The 20,089-nt window shown below is 44.4% G+C and overlaps 1 protein-coding gene across 4 annotated transcripts in view; it reads left to right on the top strand.

Annotated features, from left to right (window-relative positions):
* Positions 1-816: 816 nt before the first annotated feature.
* mtdha (metadherin a) overlaps positions 817-20,089 on the top strand; it is a 45,775-nt gene continuing 26,502 nt past the window's right edge. For 3 of the 4 annotated variants that reach the window (XR_009811707.2, XM_061930850.2, XM_061930851.2), the window contains exons 1-2: positions 820-969; positions 12,091-12,555. Coding sequence is in view for 3 of the 4 variants with exons in the window: in XM_061930850.2 (XP_061786834.1) it covers positions 12,196-12,555 (360 nt within the window). In the remaining variant the exon portion in view is untranslated. Of the gene's footprint in view, positions 970-12,090; positions 12,556-20,089 lie in introns of all 4 variants that reach the window. The other variant, XM_061930852.1, reaches the window with a different exon arrangement.

Genomic DNA, 20,089 nt, shown 5'->3' with positions numbered 1-20,089 from the left:
AAGCAGTCACTTGCATTGCATTTCATAAACTTAACAAATGTAGCCATCATTCACCACAAAGAAGAGTCCTTTCATTTAAAAGTTAAAACAAATAATGGGTTACATATTTCAAGATATGTCTCATTATCTAATCTAAATGCAATTTTTTTTCTACTGATATCTTCTCCACAGCTTGTACATGAGTTGTACCATCAACATCTATAATTTTTTTCTGTATAAATACATTTTTGGACCTTCAGCAAACAATGCAACATTTAGGATAAGACAACGGTATAACGATGTCCCTATTTACCATAGAAGAAAATAGAATTGGTATGTTCATGAAAGATAGCAACCTAAATGCTTACTGATATTATTATCCATCCATGTCTACCGCTTGTCCCTTTCGGAGTCGCGGGGGTTGCTGGCAGAGGTGTGGACTCGAGTCACATGACTTGGACTCGAGTCAGACTCGAGTCATGAATTTGATGACTTTAGACTCGATTTGACAAAATGTGAAGAGACTTGCAACTCGACTTAGACTTTAACATCAATGACTTGTGACTTCACTTGGACTTGAGCCTTTTGAATTGACATGACTTGACATGACTTGCCACTTTCCCCAAAATCCAAAGCTTAAAAAGTTATTTGGGAGCGCTCCGTATTTTTCATTTTCTTCGTCTGTCTATCAGCGTGTTATTCCTGTCAGCTGGTGTGCTGTCAGTACAACAGCCAATCAAATGACAACTACGTTGTTTTCATCACACAGCATTCATCCAATCAAATTGCAGGAGAACCATTGAAGAAGAGTTGTCCAACAACGTGCCAGTGAGAAACAATTATGTTAAAGTTGGTTTCGTTCGGGTATAAAAACTACGACTTGGTCAACAAAAAACGAATTGCGGTATGCAAATCACGCAGTTCGGATATTACAGACGGAGACGCAACAACTTCCAACTTCGTTCGACATTTGAAGTTGCACAAAGAAGGGTAAGTTTTGAATGTAAGATAACGTTTATTGGCTAAGTAACGTGACTTTTATTTACTGTGTAGTTAAATCAGTGAGGCTGCAAACTCACTGCTAACGTTATAACCATAGACATCTTATAAGTAGACGCAGCATAGAGCGCTACTGCCTACTGGCGCAGACGAGGCGTGTGGCCGCCATCTTGGAGTGGTGATCCGCTCCACTCAGTGCAATTCATTTGGCAGGAGCAATGAACTGTCAGCGCATTTCATTCATCTTACCTCACTGAATACCACTGATTTTCACCCCCTTTTTTGTCATACGTGTAGCTATGATAACAGACACATATTTTGGCGTGTTTTATTATTCATAGTTTGCTTAACAGTAATAGAATATTCTTATACGCTATAAGTGACCAGACGTCCGAGATGAAAACTGGGAATATAATCCCAGAGAAGGGGGGAAAAAACGGTCAGCTATTTTTAAATTGAAGAAACAATATGATTAGGTATATATACATATGTGTGTATCCTACATAAACAATGTATGAATACATTAGATATCTATATATCTTAGGGACCTATAGACTGTATCTCTGTTGCTTCAGCAGCAGAGAGTTTATTCTGTCTTGACACTTTGTATTGATATTTTCTATTACATTCTTCCCTTAAATGATAATGTTTGCAGTGATTGTTTTATATGTATTATTTTATGTAAGTCGCTTTGGATAAAAGCGTCTGCCAAATACTTAAACATATATAAACACCTGAAAGTCTTCATATCAGCTAAAACCACCTCGAAGGGAATAAGCGGTAGAAAATGGATGGATGGAAAACCACCAATCTGTTTCACTGGATTCAGAATAAAACCAAATTCTGTTTAACCCAACAATGTTAGTATTTGAATATTGTTACTTGAAGACTGATTCCTGGTTACAATTATACTGTTAAGAAAGTATTGTCTTGTACTTTGCCTAAAATGAGAATGCATCATAATCAGTAGTGGCTGGTGAATTTTGTTTTAGGTGGGGCTGAAAGTTTGTAAACCAAACCCCTGTAGGGGCATCATCCTCCCCCAGAAGATTTCTTTGTGATTTTCACATACAAATATTGAAGATCTTTGATCCTTCTCCACTCTGTGGTAATATTATTTTCATAAAATACAACCAATAGTGGTGGACACCGGCGGTGAGGGATGCCGTCAAGCTGAAGAAGGAGTCCTATCGGGTTCTTTTGGCTCATGGGACTCCTGAGGCAGCGGACAGGTACCGACAGGCCAAGCGGTGTGCGGCTTCAGCGGTCGCGGAGGCAAAAACTCGGACATGGGAGGAGTTCGGGGAAGCCATGGAAAACGACTTCCGGACGGCTTCGAAGCGATTCTGGACCACCATCCACCGCCTCAGGAAGGGGAAGCAGTGCACTACCAACACCGTGTATGGTGCGGATGGTGTTCTGCTGACCTCGACTGCGGAAGTTGTGGATCGGTGGAGGGAATACTTCGAAGACCTCCTCAATCCCACCAACACGTTTTCCTATGAGGAAGCAGTGCCTGAGGAATCTGTGGTGGGCTCTCCTATTTCTGGGGCTGAGGTTGCTGAGGTAGTTAAAAAGCTCCTCGGTGGCAAGGCCCCGGGGGTGGATGAGATCCGCCCGGAGTTCCTTAAGGCTCTGGATGCTGTAGGGCTGTCTTGGTTGACAAGACTCTGCAGCATCGCGTGGACATCGGGGGCAGTACCTCTGGATTGGCAGACCGGGGTGGTGGTTCCTCTCTTTAAAAAGGGGAACCGGAGGGTGTGTTCTAACTATCGTGGGATCACACTCCTCAGCCTTCCCGGTAAGGTCTATTCAGGTGTACTGGAGAGGAGGCTACGCCGGATAGTCGAACCTCGGATTCAGGAGGAACAGTGTGGTTTTCGTCCTGGTCGTGGAACTGTGGACCAGCTCTATACTCTCGGCAGGGTCCTTGAGGGTGCATGGGAGTTTGCCCAACCAGTCTACATGTGCTTTGTGGACTTGGAGAAGGCATTCGACCGTGTCCCTCGGGAAGTCCTGTGGGGAGTGCTCAGAGAGTATGGGGTTTCGGACTGTCTGATTGTGGCGGTCCGCTCCCTGTATGATCAGTGTCAGAGCTTGGTTCGCATTGCCGGCAGTAAGTCGGACACGTTTCCGGTGAGGGTTGGACTCCGCCAAGGCTGCCCTTTGTCACCGATTCTGTTCATAACTTTTATGGACAGAATTTCTAGGCGCAGTCAAGGCGTTGAGGGGATCCGGTTTGGTGGCTGCAGGATTAGGTCTCTGCTTTTTGCAGATGATTTGGTCCTGATGGCTTCATCTGGCCAGGATCTTCAGCTCTCACTGGATCGGTTCGCAGCTGAGTGTGAAGCGACTGGGATGAGAATCAGCACCTCCAAGTCCGAGTCCATGGTTCTCGCCCGGAAAAGGGTGGAGTGCCATCTCCGGGTTGGGGAGGAGATCTTGCCCCAAGTGGAGGAGTTCAAGTACCTCGGAGTCTTGTTCACGAGTGAGGGAAGAGTGGATCGTGAGATCGACAGGCGGATCGGTGCGGCGTCTTCAGTAATGCGGACGCTGTATCGATCCGTTGTGGTGAAGAAGGAGCTGAGCCGGAAGGCAAAGCTCTCAATTTACCGGTCGATCTACGTTCCCATCCTCACCTATGGTCATGAGCTTTGGGTTATGACCGAAAGGACAAGATCACGGGTACAAGCGGCCGAAATGAGTTTCCTCCGCCGGGTGGCGGGGCTCTCCCTTAGAGATAGGGTGAGAAGCTCTGTCATCCGGGGGGAGCTCAAAGTAAAGCCGCTGCTCCTCCGCATCGAGAGGAGCCAGATGAGGTGGTTCGGGCATCTGGTCAGGATGCCACCCGAGCGCCTCCCTAAGGAGGTGTTTAGGGCATGTCCGACCGGTAGGAGGCCACGGGGAAGACCCAGGACACGTTGGGAAGACTATGTCTCCCGGCTGGCCTGGGAACGCCTCGGGATCCCCCGGGAGGAGCTGGACGAAGTGGCTGGGGAGAGGGAAGTCTGGGCTTCCCTGCTTAGGCTGCTGCCCCCGCGACCCGACCTCGGATAAGCGGAAGAAGATGGATGGATGGATGGACAACCAATAGCACGTTAATGTTAAATCTCACTTGTGAAAAGTAATCCCCCGATTCCTATTTTCAACAGTCCGCTCATTTGAGCAGGAAAACGCTGAACACCCCCATCTTTGTTTTCTACCTGTCATCTGTCAGTTTCGGCTGCTCGCCGGCTCCTCATCAGCACTTCAAGATGGCGGCCAAATTGCTCGCGTCACAGCAACCAATGCTGCGTCTACTTATAAGATGTCTATGGTTATAACGTCATTGCAAACACGGCAATCTGTTGCGTCCACTGCAGTTTGCTACCTTATTCATACTTTTTGTCAAGTGATTTTTTTTAAGCAGGGTTGCATGAGGTACCTACACATAACGTTACGTTAGTCAATGTATCACACACAGTAACGTAACGTTAGACGGCAGTCAGCAGCACCGCGTATTTTAGCCACCTACAAAAAGACAAACATAGTCAAATAAAGGGCAGTTAAAATGTATACTATATTAAGAGTATGTGTACATATTGCATAGGGTCCTGACATCTAAAAAGTACAACTCTGTTCATTGTTATGTTCATATATTTGTTATGTTTTTCATGTGTCCGCACACATAAACACACATACAGTATGAGATGAGATCAATGAGATAAGGTAAGAACAGGATAGAAACTGCTGTGGAACTAGTTACAATGCAATATGCCATGGAAATACAATGTTAACACTTTTGTGCAAATAAGTACAGTTACACTTGTTTTTTTCCAAATGTGTTTATTCTGTAAAGGAATGAGTTACATGTTTAAAATGACTGGTTAATAGTGCTATTTTGAAGTGCAATGTCAGCACTATCTTTTTCCCTGCAATTTCAAATGCACTTGTTTTAATAAATAAATACAGTGTTTTAAAAGCATACACAATCTGTGTAAATATATTAGTCTGTGGTTAAATGACTTGAAAGGACTCGAAACTCAAAATGCAGGACTTGGGACTTGACTTGAGACTTTCCAGTCTTGACTTTGGACTTGACTCGGACTTGCCCTGTCTTGACTCGGGACTTGACTCGAGACTTGAGGGTAAAGACTTGAGACGTACTTGTGACTTGCAAAGCAATGACTTGGTCCCACCTCTGGTTGCTGGATCCTCGCAGCTATTCTGTTGCAAGCTAAATTGTTCATGTGGTGTGATTGTATTATGGGAGAACTACAGAGTCGACAGGCTATGACGTCACGAGGTGCGACGGAGCGGGAGACAGTGTGGGAGTGACCGAGAGAGCGAGATACCTGTTGTGATTGAGCTAATAAAAGTTTCCACATTATAAAGTACAGCTGGACTCACGTATGTAATTCAGTAACTCGACATGGTGTCAGAAGTCCTGTAGTTAATGTGGAGTGTGAGCCAAGTGGAAATATAGTTTGTACGCGTCAAGGGATAAAGAAGTAAGGACAACATGAGCGAGGGGGACGGAGCCGCTGCAGCGCCTGCACGGCCACCCAACGCGCCGGTGGTTGCCGTGGGACCGTGCGCTACGTTCAACATCCAGCCACCGGAGTCCTTTGACTTTTCAAATCCACAAGAGTGGGACAAATGGATCAGGAGATTCGAAAGATTTCGCCTGGCAAGTAACCTAAATGCAAGCTCCGAGGACAATCAAGTGAACACATTGATTTATTGCATGGGGGACGAGGCGGATGATATTCTCCGTGGGTTAAATCTGACGGCCGCTCAAAGACGTACATACCAGGGAGTGCGCGAGGGATTACAAGGCTTCTTTGTTGTGAAGAAAAATGTTATCTACGAGCGTGCTAAGTTTAACATGCGCAAGCAGAAAGAAGGGGAGAGTGTGGATTCGTTTGTCACTGCACTATATGCGCTGGCGGAGCATTGTAGCTACGGGATGCTACACAATGAACTGATCAGAGACAGACTTGTCGTCGGATTGCAAGACAAGGGGCTGTCTGAACGCATGCAGTTGGACGCGGATCTAACCTTGGATAAAGCCATAAGAATGGCACGACAGAGCGAGGAGGTGAAAAGGCAGCAGTCTACTCTCCGAGGGGACACCACCAGATCAGAGGCAAGTGATGCAAAGTCTGTTGATAGAGTGTTCAAGAGCAACTTCAAGTCTGCTAAAAATAAACCTCAATATGCTGATAGCCCAAAGTACAAGCCACACAGTACTCAGTACAGCAAGGACAAGGGCGCACAGTCATCGTGTCAAAATTGTGGCAGCTCTCCATCCCATCCAAAAAGTGACTGTCCTGCTAATGAAGTGAGATGCCATGCATGTGGGAGGAGGGGACATTACAAGCGTGTGTGCAAGTCCAAATCAGTGCATGAAGTTGAAGAGGATGAGGAGGAAATCTTCCTCGGCAGTGTCACGGAGGATGGGGATCCTTGGATGGTCAAAATTGGCATCCATGAGAGCAGTGTGACATTCAAAATAGACACAGGTGCTGATGTGACAGTCTTGCCTCACTCAGTGTTCCTAAACACATGCAGAAATGATCCACCTAGTCTCAGAAAGGCAACAAAGCCACTCCTGGGACCAGTAAGAAATCCCCTCGACGTGGTGGGCGTCGCCAGTTTGCTGCTGAGGAGAGGGGAAAAGTCAGAGAGGGAGGATGTGTACATCGCTCGTCATGTGCATACTGCCCTGCTGGGAAGATCTGTGAGCTGTAGGCTGGGGCTTGTAGCACGCCTAGACAGCGTTACTATGGAGACATTAAAGGAGCACTACCCAAAATTATGCACCGGGCTCGGACAAGTACGGCAGCCATATGCCATCAAGCTGAGTCCAGGGGCGGAACCATTCTCACTTAAGACACCAAGGAGGATTCCATTGCCTTTAATGGACAAAGTCAAGCAGGAACTGTCCCGCATGGAACAACTCGGGGTGATAAGTAGAATTGAGGAGCCAACAGACTGGTGCGCTGGCATAGTGGTGGTGCCCAAAAAGACAGGTGCTGTACGTATATGTGTCGATCTCACCAAACTCAACGAGTCAGTGTGTAGGGAAAAGTTCATCCTGCCATCAGTGGAGGAAACACTGGGAATGCTGGCTGGAGCCAAAATTTTTAGTAAGCTGGATGCAAACATGGGGTTTTGGCAAATTCCTCTAACTGCAGATTCATCAAAACTGACAACTTTCATTACACCCTTCGGGCGCTATTACTTTAGACGGCTACCGTTTGGCATAGCATCCGCCCCCGAACATTTTCAGAACCGGATGGTGACGGAGGTCACAGAAGGGCTTGAGGGCGTTGTTTGCCACATGGACGACGTGCTGGTGTGGGGCCGAACACAAAAGGAGCATGATGCTCGCCTGCATGCCACGCTAGAAAAGATCCAAAAGGCAGGCATCACTCTGAATGTCGATAAGTGCGATCTGTCAAAGTCAGAGGTGACCTTTCTAGGCCACGTGCTCTCCACCAGTGGCATCAGCCCAGACCCAAGCAAAACAGAAGCTGTGAGGAAGATGCAGGAGCCAACAACTGTGACTGAGTTGAGAAGTTTTCTTGGAATGATAAATCAACTTGGGAAGTTTGTGCCGCAGCTGGCCGAGAGAGACAAGCCTCTGCGAGATCTCCTGTCGAAAAAGAACTGCTGGGTGTGGGGCGTCGACCAGGCAAGGGCCTTCCAGGATCTAAAGGATGCACTCACGTCTAAACCAGTGCTAGCCATGTACGATCCCAACAGAGAGTGCAAAGTCTCAGCAGACGCGTCGTCGTACGGGTTGGGAGGCGTACTGCTACAAAAGTGGGACGAAGAGTGGAGGCCAGTAGCCTACCGTATTTTCCGCACTATAAGGCGCACCTAAAAACCACAAATTTTCTCAAAAGCTAACAGTGCGCCTTATAACCCGGTGCGCTTTATTACGATTAATTTTCATAAAGTTTCGATCTCGCAACTTCGGTAAACAGCCGCCATCTTTTTTCCCGGTAGAACAGGAAGCGCTTCTTCTTCTACGCAAGCAACCGCCAAGGAAAGCACCCGCCCCCATAGAACAGGAAGCGCTTTAAGCAACCACCCGCCCCCGGAAGAAGAAGAAAAAACGCGCGGATATCACCGTACGTTTCATTTCCTGTTTACATCTGTAAAGACCACAAAATGGCTCCTACAAAGGACAAGGATCCGGTTCATAAAAAGACGCAATCTCTCCATCCGCACACGGATTACTACCGTATTTCACAGCAACTGATATTCCTGTGAACTGCACTGTGGAACGGGAGCACGTACGGTGAATATTCGCACCACAGGGAATGAGAAGTCATCCTTCACTGTGGTTCTAGCTTGCCATGCTAATGGCCAGAAACTTCCTCCCATGGTGATATTCAAAAGGAAGACCTTGCCAAAAGAGACCTTTCCAGCCGGCGTCATCATAAAAGCTAACTCGAAGGGATGGATGGATGAAGAAAAGATGAGCGAGTGGTTAAGGGAAGTTTACGCGAATAGGCCGGGTGGCTTTTTTCACGCTGCTCCGTCCATGTTGATATACGACTCTATGCGCGCCCACATCACAGATGGTGTCAAAAAACAAGTGAAGCACACAAATACAACACTCGCCGTCATTCCGGGTGGATTAACCAAAGAACTCCAACCGCTGGATATTGGTGTCAACAGGGCATTCAAATCATGAGTGCGAACGGCGTGGGAAAAATGGATGACCGAAGGCGAACACACCTTCACTAAAACGGGCAGACAGCGCCGGACGACATACGCCAACATCTGCCAGTGGATTGTAAATGCCTGGGCAGATATTTCTGTCACAACTGTGGTCCGAGCTTTCCGGAAGGCAGGATTCACAGAACTGCTGCACAACAACAGCGACACTGAATCCGATGACTTCGAAGAGACGGAGCCGGCCATTTTGGAACCCACGCTTGCGCAACTTTTCAATTCGGACACCGAAGACGAAGAATTCGAAGGATTTACCGGTACGAATGAAGAATAACTTCAGAAAGTGAGCGCTATGTTTATTTTGTGTGTTGTGACATTAACGTTCGAGCAACATTACCGGTATGTTGCTATTGCTCTACACCATTTTGAATTTTACTATGTTTGTGATTGCACATTTGTACATTTTGGGACAGAGTTGTTAGAACGCTGGTTTTCAATATATTATTAAAGTTTGACTGAACTATCTGACTGTTTTTTTGACATTCACTTTAGCGCAGCGTTTTTTTGACATTCACTTTAGCGCAGCGTAGGCGCGGCTTATAGTCCGGGGCGGCTTATTGGTGGACAAAATTATGAAATATGTAATTCATAGAAGGTGCGGCTAATAATCCGGTGCGCCTTATAGTGCGGAAAATACGGTACATGTCGCGGTCTCTCACGCCAACAGAGCAGAGATACGCGCAAGTAGAGAAGGAAGCTTTGGGGCTGACCTGGGCCTGTGAGAGGTTCCGCAACTTCCTCATCGGGAAACATTTCCAGATGGAGACGGACCACAAGCCTCTCCTGAGTCTTCTGGGGTCTCAAGCACTGGATGCTCTACCTCCACGGATCCAACGCTTCAGAATGCGTCTGATGCGCTATTCTTATTCTATTTCTCATGTGCCAGGGAAGTTCCTGTGGACAGCTGATACGCTGTCACGAGCTCCTGTTAAGAGAGAGGAGACAGCAGCGGACAAAGAGCTGTTTGAAGAAACCAACATCTATGTGGACATGGTACTGGAGAACCTACCTGCAAGCGCTGACTACCTAGAGGAGCTGAGAGAGCAGCTGCAGAGAGACAGTGTGCGTGCACAGGTGATGCAGCTGTGTGCTGAAGGCTGGCCAGCACACGGTTCCAAAGAACCAGCACTCCGGCTGTACAGGGCAGAGCAGGCGTTCCTTACAGTTCAAGATGGTGTCTTGCTGAAGGGACACAGGCTCGTCATCCCTTCTACAATGAGAAATGATGTTCTCGCCAAATTGCATGAAGGACACCAAGGCGTGGTGAAGTGTAGACAGCGGGCACGACAGTCAGTATGGTGGCCCGGGCTGAGCCAGCAGCTGAATGAATTGGTTCTCAACTGCCGAACATGCTGTAAGGAGAGACAGAACCACAGGGAGCCGCTGATGCCGTCACCATACCCAGGCCGACCATGGGAGAAGTTAGGAGCTGATTTATTCATGCTCGGTACCAAGACCTACCTGCTGGTAGTGGACTACATGTCAAGGTACGTGGAGATTGCTTTGCTGACCTCCACAAGGTCAAATGATGTAATCCACCATCTAAAATCGATATATGCACGTCACGGAATCCCGGATCTTCTCGTTTCGGATGGAGGGCCCCAGTTCTCTGGAGCAGGCTTCGCCGAGTTTGCACATTCTTACGGATTCCGGCACGTTACCAGTAGCCCAAGATATCCTCAAGGTAACGCCGAAGCCGAACGTGCAGTACAGACGGTGAAAGGTCTCCTAAAGAAAGCAGATGACCCCTATCTTGCTTTGCTCGCTTACAGGGCTACCCCTCTCGACAATGGGTATAGTCCAGCGCAGCTTCTCATGGGGAGGAGGCTCCGCACAACAGTGCCTATCCTTCCTGCTTTGCTAAATCCTGCTCTTCCTGATAGTGAAGCTGTTATGCGGAAAGAAGGGGAGAAGAGGACAAAAGATGCACAACGCTACAACCTGCGGCATCGTGCAATGAACCTTGACAGACTGAATCCGGGACAGGACGTGTGGATCAAGGACCAAAAGAAAGCCGGAGCTATCATCGGACGTCACACCACTCCACGATCGTATCTGGTGGAAGGGCCCCATGGGACCATCAGACGGAACCGTCGTCATCTCATCCCTATGGGATCCTTGCCGGAGCAGAGTGGCCATGGTGCAGCAGAGCCGTTCCTGGGGGGCGTTCCGGAGCAACCTTCAGCAGAACCATCGCAGCAGAGTGTTCCAGAACCTCTACTCCTACTCCTAGAACCAGGTCTGGGAGGGCTGTGGTGAGACCAACTAGGTTGGACCTATAATTTTGTTTCCTAGAGACATTACAGAGACTCTAATGAAAAAAAAAAAGAATGTTACTGTATGTGGGAAAAGACAGAAAAGTGTAATTGGAGCGTTTTGGATATGTTTTATTGTACTGTAAATGTTCAAGTCAGTTGCAGGGCTTAGGGTGAGGACAGTACAGGATTAGTATAGGATGGATGTTTGAGTATTGATGTTGAAGTGGATTGTTCTAAGGGTAAAATATGTGTGTGTGTTTGATTGTCTGGTACAGGCTCATATAGGAGCAGACCTTCCAACCACGAGGCAGAATAATCCTCAAGGTCTGTTGAATCAATGGCAGTCTACCCATTGATTCTAGAAAGGGGAGATGTGGTGTGATTGTATTATGGGAGAACTACAGAGTCGACAGGCTATGACGTCACGAGGTGCGACGGAGCGGGAGACAGTGTGGGAGTGACCGAGAGAGCGAGATACCTGTTGTGATTGAGCTAATAAAAGTTTCCACATTATAAAGTACAGCTGGACTCACGTATGTAATTCAGTAACTCGACAGTTCATACATTGAAGTCGATTTCTGAAAGTGAAACCCAATTTTTTTTTCATTAGATTAATAAATAAAAATGGTTAAAAAAAAGAATAGCCCTTAGAGTTTAAATTGTTTTAGATAAGCCCAATGTTTTGTACTTTTCGTTAAAAAAATAGATATTTTTGCATTGTCTCTCACGTTACTCTCTTTAACATTTCTGTTTGTATAAAGATGTTGATTGCTCAACCCTGAGATATTGTAATGTTGAAATAAGTTGGAATTAAGTGCCTTATTTCTTTGTACATTGCCAATATATGTGTGCGCAGTTCAATTCATGAGGCCATAATGCCTTTTCGCCAAATTATATTTTAATTTAATTAGCTACAGGACTTTGTTTTTCATAATAAAAAATAGTAATGATGAAATATGCGTCAATTTCTGTAAGAAACAAAATATAAACAAACGTAAACACTGGCTGTCAGATGGGATTGTTGTCGTCATCAATATCATATTGTCGACACAATAGAGTTTTTTTGATAGATACATACTGATGAATCTGTTCATGTGTCTTTTTTGGTGTCGTTTTGATTCAGGCTTAGGAAGCTAGCGGATGCCACTCCTCCGTTATCATGCGCCTGCTAACAGTTAGCCGCTAGCTAGCAGCTAACTAGTAGCTGTGCTTAGCTCCATTGGAAGCCATGGCTGGCGACTGGCGAGGCTTTGCTTTGCTGGAAGAAGCCGAGCTATTTTCCGGCCGCTTAAGGGACCTGCTCTCCTCCGGACAAACGTACGTCCGGAGCCAGTTCGGCTTGGACTTGGGTCTGAAGCCCGAGCAGTACCCGACCTGGTTGATGCTGACCACGGCCGCCGTCGCTCTGCTGTTCCTGCTCGCTGCGTCCTGGGCCGCCGTCTGCGGAGCGCTGCTGGCCGGCAGGAGGCGGCCGGGGTGCCGGGTCCCCCACGTCGGCTGCGAGTCGCCTGCCAAGGCCCCTTTGACGACCAAACCTGCTAAACCAGAGGAGGTGAAGAAAAGGAACCAAAAGAAAGTGCGAGACAAGGTTCGGAGTTTGTATTCATTTAGCTAGCAAAGCCTGTTGTTTTTTAAAATGCCTCTAGCTTGCTAGTTTTGCTTAATTGTTTCACAAGTAAGTAATAAAGTCGTTCATTTACAAGAAAAAGAGGAAGCCATGTTGGAAAAATCTTCAAATTCTTATCTTAAAAATCTTCTTCCGCGTTGACATGTGTGCTAATCATTGGGCTGATGACGCGACACTAATATCAGTATTAAATATATAAACACTTTTCTATTGGTAACCAAAATATCTTGTATGGCAGTTCTACACAAACAACAATAAGAATTAAAACAAATTCAGACTGTCAAATCTGTGCAGCTCCTGCATTGATTATTGGTAATGGTATGTGGTAGAGCGGCCGTGCAAGGTTCGATTCCAGCTTCCGCCATCCTTGTGACGGCCGTTGTGTCCTTGGGCAAGACACTTCATCCACCAGCGCCGCTCACACTGGTTTTTGTGTATGAAGGGGAATGAATGTTTAGTGGTGGTCGGAGGGGCCGAAGGCACAAATTGGAAAGTGTAGACTGCAGTAAATAAATGATGGGTTCTTTGTGTAGCACTTTAAATGTTTTTAAAAGCGCTATATATATATCGGTTATTATTATTATTATTATAAAACATACCAATATCACTTAAAGCTGATCAGTTCTTTAATTGTGAATCTTCATTCTGAATCACAAGTCATGAATCTGAGGTCTGCACTCGCAAGTTAGCAGACTCCCCAAAAACATGATTCCATGATTCTGCTGAATTGATTTACTTCATACTTGCCAACCTTGAGACCTCCGAATTCGGGAGTTTGGGGGGGGCGGGGTTAAGGGGGAGGAGTATATTTATAGCTAGAATTCACTGAAATTAAAGTATTTCTTATATTTATTTATACATAACTATATATATATATATATATATATATATATAGTACAGTAATGAAAACACAGTTGTTCTACTAACTGTACTGTACTTGCTGCTTACTTAAAAAAAAAAAATAACACTTACCTTTCACTATTTGAGTAGCTTTTGTTCTGCCATTTGAGTACCGGCGAGCGATCTCTGAATCCGGGAACATATCCTACACAGATTTGTTGAAAATATCCGCAAATGAGAACGGAATGTTGCTTGCAAGGTGGCCCATAATGCTGCGTTGCCGCCGACTTGTGCTTCTCTGACCGTTCATGACTGACTATATCCATTCGGCCACCGTGTTATGGGTTATAGATAAACTTATGGATAACGAAGACATATATAATAGTCTCCTTTTCAGGTGAGAGGACGCTAAACACAGCGCCTTTAAGGCATGCCCCCAATATTGTTTGTCCGGCTGGAAATTACCGTAGTTTTGAAGCAATGCATGATGAGAATACGGATGTTGTGTGTCAGTGTATTAACGTGCCGGCTGGAATAAACACGCTGAGAAATAGTTCCTTGCCTGCCCACTTTATGGGTTATAGATAAACCTATGGATAACGGAGACATATATAATAGTCTCCTTTTCAGGTGACAGACGACGCTAAAGGCAGTGCCTTTAAGGCACGCCCCCAATATAGTTGTTCGGCTGGAAATCGGGAGAATGATTGTCCCGGGAGATTTTCAGGAGAGGCACTGATATTCGGGAGTCTCCCGGAAAATTCGGGAGGGTTGGCAAGTATGATTTACTGACTCAAGTCGTTGTTTGAATCAATCAATAAATCATTCAATCAAAGTTTATTTATAGAGCCCTAAATCACAAGTGTCTCAAAAGTGACAGCGACATCCTTGGCTCAGAGTGTGAGAGTCCAGTCCATAGTGGACATGCATACGATACAATGTAATGCATCACACACATATTTCCAGTTGTTTCATTACAGCACGTCCGAAAAGGAGTAGGAAGAAGCAGAGCTTATTTAATCCTACCCCTTTTCATACCATAGCAATTTTATCCAATTTCCTTGTTCTTTGTAACAGAACAATGAACAAATAAATAATATACAATTGTAAGCATCAAAATTATAAACATTTAAAAGCAGACTGAAGTTTATGCATGTTTTAAATAAAAGTAACGTTAATATACTTTAAGACCTTTCAAAATCTCATTTAAAACCTTTTATGAGATTTTAGGAGAATTTTAGACATTTTAAGGCCTTAAATTCAAATTGTTGGATTTAAGACATTTTAAGACCCCGCGGGAACCTTGGCCGTGTTTTGTTATTGCTAATAGTGCTGTGTGTGTGTTTTCTTCTCTTCTTTTACTTTTGGTGTAAATCACTTTGTGCCCATGTTCAGTTCAGTTTGTTTATTTGGAACATGCATACGATATAATGCATCACATATTTCCAGTTTTCATTACAGCACGTCCGAAAAGGAGTAGGAAGAAGCTGAGCTTATTTAATCCTACCCCTTTTCATATCGTAGCAATTTTATCCTATTTCCTTGTTCTCTGTAACAGAACAGTGAATAAATAATATACCATAGTAAGTAAGAAAGTATTAAACACATAAATATTCTTTATCTAAAAAAAAAAAAAAAATTTTTAAAAGGGTTCAAGATGTTCATCATAATTATTGTTCTGTGTACTTTGTGAACACTTGTAGTTTGAGCAGTCTCTTAAACTGAATCATATTGGTGCTTTGTTTGATTTCCTTGGTTAATCCATTCCATAATTTAATCCCACATACGCATATGCTAAATGTTTTAAGTGTTGTACGGGCATACAAATGTTTTAAATTTGTGTAGATAATATCTGTACTTGAAACGCCCCCTTTCCATCACCAGAGTTGATATTTCGCCCCCTCTTGGTGTGACCACATCTACGGAACTGAAGCCCATTTTCCCGCATAAATAGTGTGGATGAACTATAATTGTCACCACTTAATTGCATGCTTTTTGTTGACCTGGTCTATGATTATTTCAAAACTGATATGGTTAACATTATGAGCAAAAAAAATAATTATAAAAGATGTTGTTTGCTTGTGCTCTTTCAAAGGCCCTGGGTGATAACACATTTTACTCAAGGATATATTAACCAACAAATTACTGTCAATAAACAATATTATTGCCATTACTTTTTGAGACTATATTAACTACTGATATTATGATTATACTTAATAACATTGCAAGAATACCTATTCAAATGCAATAAACTTGTCTTTCTCGTGTATTTTAGTATTGTAATTGAAATGTAAACTTTTAAATACCAAGTTAAAAAAAAACATACTAAATATAATAATAAAATATACTCTGTCTGTAAGCAAAATTTTGCACTTGAATAAAAATCACAACCAAAAATAATAATAGAATAATAATGGTAATTTTTTTCGGGACCACCATCCGCCGCCTCAGGAAGGGGAAGCAGTGCACTATAAACACCGTGTATGGCTAGGATGGTGTTCTGCTGACCTCGACTGCGGATGTTGTGGATCGGTGGAGGGAATACTTCGAAGACCTCCTCAATCCCACCAACACGTCTTCCTATGAGGAAGCAGTGCCTGGGGAGTCTGTGGTGGGCTCTCCTATTTCTGGGGCTAAGGTTGCTGAGGTAGTTAAAAAGCTCCTCGGTGGCAAGGCCCCGGGGGTAGATGAGATCCTTAAGGCTCTGGATGCTGTGGGGCTGTCTTGGTTGACAAGACTCTGCAGCATCGCGTGGACATTGGGGGCGGTACCTCTGGATTGGCAGACCGGGGTGGTGGTTCCTCTCTTTAAGAAGGGGAACCGGAGGGTGTGTTCTAACTATCGTGGGATCACACTCCTCAGCCTTCCGGCAAGGTCTATTCGGGTGTACTGGAGAGGAGGCTACGCCGGATAGTCGAACCTCGGATTCAGGAGGAACAGTGTGGTTTTCGTCCTGGTCGTGGAACTGTGGACCAGCTCTATACTCTCGGCAGGGTCCTTGAGGATGCATGGGAGTTTGCCCAACCAGTCTACATGTGTTTTGTGGACTTGGAGAAGGCATTCGACCGTGTCCCTCGGTAAGTCCTGTGGGGAGTGCTCAGGGAGTATGGGGTATCGGACTGTCTGATTGTGGCAGTCCGTTCCCTGTATGCTCAGTGCCAGAGCTTGGTCCGCATTGCCTAGGCTGCCCTTTGTCACCAATTCTGTTCATAACTTTTATGGACAGAATTTCGAGGCGCAGTCAAGGCGTTGAGGGGATCTGGTTTGGTGGCTGCAGGATTAGGTCTCTGCTTTTTGCAGATGATGTGGTCCTGATGGCTTCCTCCGGCCAAGATCTTCAGCTCTCACTGGATCGGTTCGCAGCCGAGTGTGAAGCGACTGGGATGAGAATCAGCACCTCCAAGTCCGAGTCCATGGTTCTCGCCCGGAAAAGGGTGGAGTGCCATCTCCGGGTTGGGGAGGAGATCTTGCCCCAAGTGGAGGAGTTCAAGTACCTCGGAGTCTTGTTCACGAGTGAGGGAAGAGTGGATTGTGAGATCGACAGGCGGATCGGTGCGGCGTCTTCAGTAATGCGGACGCTGTATCGATCTGTTTTGGTGAAGAAGGAGCTGAGCCGGAAGGCAAAGCTCTCAATTTACCGGTCGATCTACGTTCCCATCCTCACCTATGGTCATGAGCTTTGGGTTATGACCGGAAGGACAAGATCACGGGTACAAGCGACCGAAATGAGTTTTCTCCACCGGGTGGCGGGGCTCTCCCTTAGAGATAGGGTGAGAAGCTCTGCCATCCGGGGGTAGCTCAAAGTAAAGCCGCTGCTCCTCCACATCGAGAGGAGCCAGATGAGGTGGTTCGGGCATCTGGTCAGGATGCCACTCGAACACCTCCCTAAGGAGGTGTTTAGGGCACGTCGACCAGTAGGAGGCCGCGGGGAAGACCCAGGACACGTTGGGAAGACTATGTCTCCCGGCTGGCCTGGTAACGCCTCGGGGTCCCACAGGAAGAGCTGGACGAAGTGGCTGGGGAGAGGGAAGTCTGGGCTTCCCTGCTTAGGCTGCTTAGACCCGGGGCGACCCGACCTCGGATAAGCGGAAGAAGATGGATGGATGGATAATGGTAATAATTCAAATAAATAGCCACAAAATATACTTTCATGGCAGAGGAAACATCAAAGTTTGTTCTGGTTCCTACTGTGCAATATTACCCTTCGAGTGCAATACATCCGACACTGATTGTTATCATTCCGATACTTTTGTCTTGTTCTGTATATTGTACAGTATTTTGTATATTGTACAGATTGCTTATTATTTTTATTGGATACCGGTAGTAGTCTATTTATTTCAATTCTTAGTTTTATCTTTATTACTTCTTGTGTAATTTATTTTTATCCCATATTTGTTCCCACTGCCACACCTTAAATTGGAGTCCTTAATCTCGTTATATGCAAATATAATGACAATAAAGTCCATTCTATTCTATTCTAGTTTCATAAGAGCCATATTACTTTTATTTGTGCGTTTGTCTATCTTCTTCCACGTTTTAGAATTTAAAAAAAAAAAAGTAAATATAAATTGTGTGATCAGTTATTTCACTTCCAGTTTGTGACGTCATGCGACTTCACTTTTTGTTGAACTGTTTTAACTTGACACTGTGGAGTTTATATCAATAACTTTGTGCAAAAACAGCACAACATTGATGTTTAATATAAGTTGTTTGGACTGTAATGTGTTTATACAAGTTTAGATTTTGAAATTACGTTTCTTAATGGGAAAATACCTTAATGTCTCAAGACATTAATGTCTCTTGTTTACATGTTAGCATTTAAGATAGCTAGTAAACCATACTTGCCAACCTTGAGACCTCCAATTTCGGGAGGTGGGGGGCGTGGTTGGGGGCGTGGCTAAGAGGGGAGGAGTATATTTACAGCTAGAATTCACCAAGTCAAGTATTTCATATATATAAGAAATACTTGACTTTCAGTGAATTCTAGCTATATATATATTTATTTTATTATATGTGTATATATAATATATATATGTATGTATATATATATATATATATATATATATATATATATATATGTATATATATATATACATATATATATATATGTGTGTGTGTGTGTGTGTGTATATATATATATATATATATATATATATATATATATATATATATATATATATATATATAAATAAAAGAAATACTTCAATTTCAGTGTTCATTTATTTACACATAACACTCATCTACTCATTGTTGAGTTAAGGGTTGAATTGTCCATCCTTGTTCTATTCTCTGTCACTATTTTTCTAACCATGCTGAACACCCTTTCGCAGGTACCCAGAAAGGTTTCGAGTACCACCAAAAAAACGGAATCTTTGAAGACAGTATAAAAATCTGTGTTAAAGGTGTACAAATACTGTTTGTATAATAAGCATGTTATTGTTTACAAATGAGGGTTAAGAGTTCAGTACTAAAAAAAAAAAAAAAAAAAGAATGTGGCTTAAGTACAGTTTTTTGGTTGGGTTGTTTATTTATTTTGAGTAACGTCTACATTTCTAAAAGGGGAGGAATGTAATAGAGTGATCTATGTTTGTCTGTTGCCATCTCCTGGTGAATGTTGGCTATAGCGTACTGGGGTTACTTTTTGGTTGGCCAACGATTTACGTGGTGTTGCGCACCTGACGTCAAGTGTGTGAGTCTGTTCTGAAGTCTACAGTAAAGAGACGTACTTCATCACCTCGCCTGGTTATTGCCTCCAACTCAATTTATTACAACAACATTGCTGTTTACGGCAGACGAACTGCTTTACGGTAGAATAAAACATGACTGCTGTTGTTGTGTGTTGTTAATGAAACTGCCTAACAATGAACCCACATAAGAAACCAAGAACTCGCCCTCGATCATTCTACAGTTATAACGTGTTTGGGCAGGCACGCTGTTTATATTGTGGGAAAGCGGACGTGAATACAGGCTGTTGACACGTCACTCAGGTCCGCATGGAGCTGGAGGGGGCGTGGCTTCCAGCTCCGCCTGAATTTCGGGAGATTTTCGGGAGAAAATTTGTCCCGGGAGGTTTTCGGGAGAGGCGCTGAATTTCGGGAGTCTCCCGGAAAATCCGGAGGGTTGGCAAGTATGTAGCAAGCTAACGCTAGGTGGTCTCCATAATTTTATCAAAGTGTGGTTGTCAGAAAAGGTTTTTCGATCATTTTAATTTAATACGGTAATATTAACCGTCGGGAGTTTTACAGCAATTACTATTACTACCGTTTATTTGTATTACAAATGCATGCAGCTGCTGAAACCGGTGCAAAAGAGTGAGAGCTCTTGTAATCCTATATTCGTAACAATACATACAAATGGCGATTATTGAGGCTGGAAAACTTACCGATTACATTTTCATTTATCGTTTGGTTAATTGACTTATCGAATATCGGCCCAGGCTTACTCTTTCAGCATTTCCTCAGCGTTTTGAGGAAAACATCAGTAAAAGAGGACATAAAATGGAATATTATCGGCTTACCTTCTACCTCTGTCTCTTCAAGGGTCCACCTGTCTTCAGGATCACATTTGGCTTGAGTCTTTTACATTTTTCCATCCAAACGTTGCCCAAAACACTTCTCCTTTGAAGTCAGAATCATTAAAATAATCGCTCTAAATT

This window comes from Nerophis lumbriciformis, linkage group LG37, assembly GCF_033978685.3.
Source record: "Nerophis lumbriciformis linkage group LG37, RoL_Nlum_v2.1, whole genome shotgun sequence".
NCBI lineage: Eukaryota > Metazoa > Chordata > Actinopteri > Syngnathiformes > Syngnathidae > Nerophis > Nerophis lumbriciformis.
Note: the sequence above shows the minus strand (reverse complement) of the source record. Positions and strands in the feature narration are given on the sequence as shown.